The sequence below is a fragment of the Diadema antillarum genome, unplaced genomic scaffold, assembly GCF_040938485.1.
Source record: "Diadema antillarum isolate AM-2024a unplaced genomic scaffold, OU_Dant_1.0 seq00000674_RagTag, whole genome shotgun sequence".
Classification (NCBI taxonomy): Eukaryota; Metazoa; Echinodermata; class Echinoidea; order Diadematoida; family Diadematidae; genus Diadema; species Diadema antillarum.
This window is the reverse complement of record NW_027271580.1, coordinates 289618-298505: the sequence shown is the minus strand read 5'-3', so window position 1 is coordinate 298505 and position 8888 is coordinate 289618. Positions and strand designations below refer to the sequence as shown.

General features: G+C 39.0%; 1 protein-coding gene across 1 annotated transcript in view; it reads right to left on the bottom strand.

Moving 5' to 3' along the window:
- Positions 1-1839: 1839 nt before the first annotated feature.
- Positions 1840-8888, bottom strand: part of LOC139736895 (bifunctional heparan sulfate N-deacetylase/N-sulfotransferase 1-like) — a 52911-nt gene continuing 45862 nt past the window's right edge. Inside the window, exons 8-12 of the mRNA XM_071647555.1 lie at positions 7440-7563; positions 6435-6609; positions 5457-5627; positions 4362-4474; positions 1840-3438 (exon numbers count right to left, since the gene is read on the bottom strand). Coding sequence (XP_071503656.1) covers positions 3219-3438; positions 4362-4474; positions 5457-5627; positions 6435-6609; positions 7440-7563 — 803 coding nt within the window. The 3' untranslated portion in view covers positions 1840-3218. The remainder of the gene's footprint in view (positions 3439-4361; positions 4475-5456; positions 5628-6434; positions 6610-7439; positions 7564-8888) is intronic.

The following is an 8888-nucleotide window of genomic DNA, read 5'->3' as shown; positions in this document are numbered from 1 at the left end:
GCTGAAATCAAAATGTTGCTGTACATGTACTGAAATATATTACAATACTGATGAGTTGCTATTAGGTCTTAGTACTGACTTTCCTATTCGTCTCCATTTTGATATTCAAAAAGTGGCCACAGGTAGGTGAAATATCTCAAAAAACCGAACATTACTTCACCAGTCTTCATATTGGTGAATATAATACTTGACGTAAAATGACCAAAACATCAAACCCCTGCTTGAAATATTGGTCAAAGGTCGTATCCATCATGGCACGAGCAACGAGAAATTTCCAAAGTGATAAAGAGATATCATCATGACAGCTCAACTACAAAGCTCTGGTCACATTGTGACTTTCACCTGATAGCAGAAACACAGAGATCAAATAGATTCTCTAAACTACATGCCTCATCTAATACAGAGCATTTTGTAGACTGAGTTTAGTATTTCCTCACAGATACACACTTACAGCCGTAACTTATCAATACAATTCCACACAGAATCCATTCAACAATTACAACCCTAAGAGTACCCCATCACACTGCATATAGTTAGGCTGTTTGAAATGACAACTTAGAATTCAACATCTACTGCAGTGTAAAATTTACAGTGTAATATCTCTCTACAGTTAAAACATGTTCGGTCAAGAAAAGTAGGGATTAAAGTGCATTTAACAATCTTTGTTAATTTGTTCAAGTACTACAATTACAATATACCCACATTGAAATTACCACACAATTAACATCTCCTTATGAAAAGACAAACACACAAATCTCAGTACATTGATTCAAATGATGTAACTTGAATCAAATCAATATTAGAGACTGTACATATAATATAATATATATATATTTTCTTTTTTGCTCGTATGAGATGACATGCACAAAACTTTGTCAAATCACAAACTAGGCAAAACATCAACCACTTTGCTGCTTGCATTTCCCGATAACTCTTCCTTATTTTTCAACAACACTTTCTCTCTCTGAACAAAGCTTTATTCTTTGTCACGACATGATCTTTTGAAGAAAAAGTCACCTTTTTTTTTCTCCCTGTAAATGGAAACCATACATATCCCACAATACTGTCACTGTCATGATCAAAATCATCGGAATGGCTCAAGTTGAGTATGATATCACTTTGCTGAAAGAAGTCTCACAGTTTGATGAAAATCTCCACAACGATATATGGCAAAATCAGGCATACATTATTCTGGATATCAAGTGCAGGCAATTATCTAACTTGATATGTTGCTTGATACGTACTTTGGTGAAAGGTGAGCTGCCAAACATACAGCGGATGAAAAGTCAATTGTCAATGCAGATTGGACCGATAACTTACTCGGTGTTATCCATGTTGAGCGCTCTTCAGCCACAAATAAATGAACAATTTGTAACCCTTTGTTCAGCACTCATCTTGTCATCACCAAATTACTAGCATATGTCTCGGATTGCACAAAATTGACATACAGCATACACGTATATATTCCGGCAGATATGCATTCTGCATTGACAGTATCATCTGAAGAAACCTACTCCACACGACTACATTGGTGGTTCAATACAACATGAAGATATTTTACCTAATGTACCATTGCTCTCTCCATTGTACAGAGTTAAAACATGTCTTAACATCACCTGGGAATGTCTCCCGGGGTAAGAAATTTTTTGCTGTGGAGCTTCAAGGCTTAAAGAAACAATTTTGGCTGCCGAGGAGGAGTGAGTCCGCCACCTGTTCTTACCACTACAGTCAAAAGTTCTCTCTTTCCATGAGGCGGGTCAGGGACATATGACCTCATGCACAGACATCATGGGCGAGTGACGAACGAGTCAATTGGTAGGAAGATGATAGGACCAAGCTTGTACTTTTGTCCCACAACCAAGCCGGTAAGCTGGACAGAAGGTGTTAAATCAAAACTTTTGAGTGTGTTTTTTTTTCTGTTCTCTTGTTTGTTTGTTTTTTAATTGGTGAAAATAAAAAGTGACACATCAAAATAATTTTGGGGGAAACAGTCACATGTCTGCGGTAGTAAATGCGTAGTATTCTTCAGTTGCTCTTTGCAGACAGACAAACAGACAGACACACACACAAAGAGATTTAGACTAAATTCAGTTGAAAAAAAAAAGGTTTATAAATATAATGCCCTTGAAAAAGTGCGGTCATAATCAATGACGTCATCATTTCAACAGAATATGTGAACACATGTCACTGCAAAGGCAGAATATAATTATGGGAACTTCTCAGTCACATGACCTAGATGACCATTTCCAGGTACAACTACCCCTTGATCCACCTGATTGCAATTGTTAGCAGCCATTGATTGTCGCTAATTACGTCTCATTCTGTACAAAATTTTCAAGTATGAGTTGCCTGTTTTTTATCTATCATGAAAGTACAGTGATCACATGTGCCAAATTTAAAATGAAGTGCTTTAAAATTGAGAGAGCAGTTCGATCCACCACGTTTTAGTATGATTTTTATGAAAATTTGCCACTACCAAGGTAACCAATGACTCAAGGACGAGAAAGGTGTTATTCTTGCACATCTACCTGTAATAGCAGTCACATGTGACAAATTTTTGGTAAACTACTCAAAAACTGTGGGAGAAGTCAGATCCACAAGAGTTTGCAACGGACAGGCTGACTGACAAACTGACATACTCCGCCATCCAAACTCACGAGTGATTCCTACATACAACCTCACACACTATGTGTGGGCGGGGTGTAATAACACCCAAGGTAGCATTACAAATTTGTCAGAAAAACCTCCTCCTTCAATTACAAAATGACTGCTTGGCCAGCGAAAAGGAACATTGCACACAGAAGCTTAATCTTTCCATCTGAGGCTTTCCCGATGCCTTCGCAGTGGCGTTCACTTGTTGTGCCCACAGAGATGATTCATTGCTCACGACAGCTGAGGGACATCATAGTCTCCTCATCCCGTAATGTCACATGCATAAGGCAGAGCTGAACCTTGGTGATGGCGCGGTGGCCCGGGCCACTAAAAATCGATATTGGGCCACCACACTTTCGAATAGCACATCTTTTGGTGGCCCCATTGGGCAACTAAGATTCAAAATAGATTACTATGTTTCCTTTTATTTAGTGCCACTACACTCATTTTTGGGTCACCAACATTCAAATTCAATGATTTTAGTATTTTGTTTGGGCCACCAGAAAAAAAAAAGTTAGTGTTGGTTCCTGCATAAGGTCATATGTCCAACGGACAGTACTGATGCTCTAGAAGTCCTCGAGTTGACTGGAAAGCCACTGAGGGGAGACCTGGTTAAACCTCTCCAGGACGGCTGAGAGGAGGAGGTTCTCCTGTCGGTAGTAGCCCTTCAGGTACTCCGCCGACTCCTCGTCCATTTCCGGGTACTTGCGACCTTTGCCCTTGCCCAGGCAGTGGACGTGGTTCCTCGGACCAACGGGGCAGAAGAAACCCTTCTGGGCATCGTACCTGGACAGATGGTGGCAAGCAAATGATAATGGGCGTCATTAGAATGCATTCATGTGCTGTTCATACAAAAGAGTGGAGACTGCCACCACTAGCACACACAATAAGCAGGATTAGAACAGTTTTAGATGTGAAATACCAGATGCACTAGTATGAAACCACCATTCTTCCCTTTCCAACCGGTCAAGATGAACACTTGAACCATTACTGTAAAATTAGAAATTTTTGCATGCATGAAACTTTCATGAATTTTGCAAGGAGCCACAAATCATGAAAGTAAAATACATGCAAAATACATGCAATTTTTATTTTTCTACACAATCCAGTACATGAGGTATACTCATAATTTTTTCACGGTCAGCAATTTGCAAAAGTTTCATGTCATGGAAAAGGCCGTCAGCTAAAATTCACAAAAGTTTCGTGCCGCAATATTTCTGGTTTTACAGTTTCAACATTCAATAACACTAAGACTTTTATCTAGAATTTTCTTCTCACGACCACTTGAGTAATTCCATCCCTAACTTCACATGGAACTTTTAGAGCACAGAATGTTGCCCAATTCAGTTTGATGATGGCATTATTCAAAATATGAATTTTAGAATGACCAGCATAGCATGTAACCCTCAGGCCGATATTACTTTATAGAGGCTGGAAATACAAATATTATGAAACAATTGAGAGCTGATGGGACCAGCTGGATGGAAATTATCATGCTTATTACAATCATTATTCATATCAGCCATACTTTAGAGGAGAACTGGCCAGGATCCTCTCTTATCAGTTGAGAGAAATATGATAAAAGATTAATAAAAGAAACTAACATGTTACCAAAGCCACACCTTAATCAAACTGACAATGAGCAACACATCTAATAATGCAACATACAAGCATACGGGTCATCATTTCATCACTCTCATCTTTCTTACTTGAGCATTTTGGAGTAGTCAAGAGCTGGCTTGATTTTCAGGAACTTCTGGACCTTTTGCATGGCTTGAGGAGGATCATCCTTTAATTGATCCCCATCCAGGAGGAGGATTTGCTGTGAATCAATGAAGGCACAGAAAAGAAATATACACATAATTGTTTGTGAGAATATATATGATATTTGGACGCCAGTTATCTTCTGACTGGAGCCTGTCTAGATAAACAGGGACCAAACAAATAACAGGAAAAATTCAACACACCCCATAAAAAGAGTTTTATCTCGTGTTTTGACCTTTAAATATTTGCACTATTGCTTAATCTGGCCAAGTAAATAGATTCAACACCAGACTAAGAATGAGATACAGCTGATATTATTTTGATTTGCCTTGAGCGAGAAGAAACTTTTGAATGAAATCAGGCCATTTCAAAACTATGATTGCTATTAGAAATCTGGTGTCGGATCTTAAGAATAAACATTACAAACATTTGCTTTCAGTTTTTTCTTGCAATAGGCTACGAGTGCCTCTAGAAATCTTCACACCTAAAGAGCTAGTTTATGACAACATTGATTGATATTATGCTATGCCAGATATTACATTCTATCAGTAATTCATATGCTCCAAGGGCAATTCTATGTCAAATAAGCCAGAATTTCAGTTCACAACATGCTCCTTACCTTCAAATGTATATTAAGAAAAGGAAAGAGAAATTAAAAGTCTATCTTTTTTCTTCTTCTTCTTCTTCTTTTTCTTTTTCTTTTTCTTTTTCTTTTTCTTTTTTTGAACAGAAGAAACCAGTCCCATTGTAAAGCCACTTCCAAACTCGAATAAATCTTATTTCCTCATTGGGGAGTATCACACCATTGAAATACATCAAACATTGTTTGAAGGGTGCAACTTTTAACTATGACTCTACTGTGAATGACACATGCGACCTCTCTTCAGAGAACTTTGCCATTCTGCCATTAAAGGTGGAGAAAACAAGTACTGGAGATGATAATAACGTCTTCTCTATCCAGGGTAGCCTCTTCAGTGTTGCCACTGCTCTACCAGGAGGGCCCTGCCATAGATAGAAATGAGCATGCTCTATTAACATACCTTGCCTGCTGGAAAGTACTGCAACCACCTCTCAAGGTGGGTGGCGTACTTTCCGGGCTCAAGACACCGTCGTTGAAGGTCACGCAGGGGCTTCGAGGCATCCGGCCTGGCCATGACCACATCGCGGAAAGAGTACTGGAGGCTGGCGGGATCGTTGTGCGCCCTCATGTGCTGGATGGATTATAGCGAGCAGCGTGGGAGAAGAAAGCATACTTCATTACGAATTGAATCCTCATAAAGCACTCTTATTAGATTGTAATCGCTACTTACAGGCCAACTCTTTCATTTCCCGATTTTCCTGACTTGGTTTTTCATTTTATTTCTTTCCCTTTTTTTTTGAGGGGGGGGGGGGGGTTGCGGAGTACAGAATATTAAAAATGTAGGGACCTACAGTGAAAGTTACATGAACCAACTTATATTCATGCTCAACTAATTCAGATGCTGCTATCTGATTCAATATACTTGCCAAAGAAGTGAAGAAAACGTTTGGCAGAAAAAGAGAGAGAAAAATGGTATAAATGCCAAGCATGACAAGATTTCTTGTCTCAGATGAAAGTATAGGGTCATGGTCACATCTATAAAATGTCCATACATTAACAGATCCTCACCAATACTTTGTTGTAATCATTTCAAACTAAGTCATTTAAAAACAATTCTCTCAAATACTGAAAATGTGTCACCTCTTACCACAATGACAGTCCTAGACTTTAAATTGTAATTCTTTTCACTCACACACTGGTGGAGGGACAGTAAAGAGGTGGAGATACTGTAAAACCAGAAATTTTTGCACACACGAAACTTTCACAAATTTTGCAGGGAGCCAAGATTCACAAAAATAAAAGTGTTTTCTTTTTTTCTCATATACAATGCATTAAATGCCAGAGGCAATTCATGACAAAAAGTGCCATTGGCTCCTATTCACAAAAGTTTCATGGCCACGAATGTTTCTGGTTTTATAGAAATTGCGAGGCAACTCACGTGGTACCAGGAGTACGCCCTCAATGCCGGATCCTTGAGAATGACAATGAGCTTGGCCTTGGGGAGGAGCGCTTTGACTCGCTTTGGGGCCAGGGGGCTGTCGAAGTAGTTGGCGCTCTTCTCGAATACATGGATGTGTGTGCGGTTCTTGTTGGACGGGAAGAAGTCAAGGTACCTGAGGAAAGATTTAGATGTGATAACAGCAATGATGAACATATCGTTTTTAAATGGCACCTTTACTCCCATCGTGGTACTCAAAACACTTACCCTGGTCACAGTAATCCAACCTGTACCTACACTGTGTGCACTCCACTTCCCTGGGGTATATCATCACGTAGCATGCAGTTAACAGCACCATTGCACGCTGTCGGTGTCAGCCGTGGAATTGCGTTTGAGCATATATGGATATCGCACAGCTGATGTCATCAATTTCCATTGACTAATGTGTTAAACTCATGATGAACTCATTTTTGTTGCATTGCACAGCTCTGATGTCACAATAAAAAAAAACTCTGCTGCATACATTCTGTCACTCATTTTTACTGTAAGCAACTTCGACTAATCGATTTTGTGTATGGCTGACTGTGACTGTGCTACTCATTCACTTTTAACTAAAAAAAAGTGAAAAAGAAAAAAAATGTTGCCAGTTCTTTACTAAATTCAAGGATCTGTGTGGACCACACCTATTGATGCCCAAAGGTGTTGCATAAAACAATTAGTGCATGGTCTTCACGCGTGCAATGGAACAAGATTTCGCACTCGGTGAAAGATGAGGTGCACTATTCAACTCGGCCTCACCTTGTTGAATAGAGCGCCTCTATCTTTCATCTTGTGCAAAATCTCATACCACTGCACTCATGACCATGCACTATTTGTATAATGATGGAAAGATAAAGAAAGTGATATTTAGGTTAAGAGAGAGAAATAAGAAATACCAGCTATGTGAACGATCAGAAAAAAAAAATCAAGTGAAATGCTGAAATTGGGGGAAATCTCTGGGCTCACCAGTCCAAGCCATTGTAGTAGTTCTGACCATTGAAGAACTGGACCTCCTCGTACGTCTTTTCGCTCGGCCGGTTACTCACAATCTTCTTGTGCATTAGAAGAAAGGCATGTAGCGCTGTAGTACCTGCAGGACACATTTACAAACAGATTGAGAAGAGGACCATAAAAGTTTGTGTGTCCCTTTTGAAACCCTGAAAAACTGATTCCTTTCTAAAGCTGGCATAATGCAGAGGAAGGTAATTCAGACCTTTGCTCAGAATGATAAAACTGGAAACTTCATTACGATGGAGGGGAAAACAATACTACAGATTTCAAGTGAATCCATTTGGACCCCGAAAAAATTCCAACCATTATTCTCGATACAAAAGGGGAGCATATTCTTGAGTCACATGGGGTTATTCTTTTCATTTCTGTTTTTTAAAATCCTCTGGAGGTGTATTACCGTTAGATTTCATACAAAATGTTGGAAGCATTATCTTCCGACCATGCAAAATTCCATGATGTTTGCGAAAGGGATGTACAATCTTTAAGAAAAGATGCATGTGTACTGCATGAAGAGCTCCTCCAAGGTATACTATATATCTATTCACTCTGGTACATTTCAGATGAAAAATCTGGTTTTCTGGGGAGAGCATAATTTAACATCCATGCTTTTCTATCAATGCTCTGATATAAATTATGTGACATCAAGTCATGGCTAATGTTTTGATTGGGGCATTAAACAAATTTGTGCTAACTTTCATAAAGAACAAACAAAATCACAGATCTTTGTTCTGGTATCTCTGTTGCATCAACTATTTTAAAGCACTACACTATAATGTTATTTTTATCTTAAAACAATTACAAACAAATTAAAAACAATTTAATTTTGATCGTTTGGAATATACACACTGACCAACAAACAGAAGGGCTCCACATTTTAATGTACTGTTTGGAATTACTGTAAAACCACAATTTTTTGTGTGCATGAATCTTTCAAAAATTTCACAAGGAGCCAAGATTTGTGAAAACAAAATGCACACAAAATTTTTTGTCTATGCACATTGCATTTAAAGCCAGTCGCCAATTCACAAGTTTCTCACCATGAAACAAGAGACCCGGGAGTCTCACGCTCACCTGAGTATCGCAAGTTCACCTTTCACGCAGTCACTAATCTACATTACACACAGCTCTACTAAAATTTGACCAGGCATTCTCAAGTAGAAGATGAAAATGTATGATTAGGGCCCAAATTTGGACCACCTTCTCCCAGATACTAATGTACTAACTCATATCATAAACTTAGCTCCATCACTTCTGGTTCTAGAGAAGAAGTTTTTTAAAGATTCCTTAATTTCGGGGGGGGGGGGGGGGGGGGGGGGTTGGGCCCTCTTGGGCTATCAATTCCAATTCAAGAAAGTTTCATGCCACAAAATGTTTCTCGTTCACAGTAAGTACTGTAAACGTGGA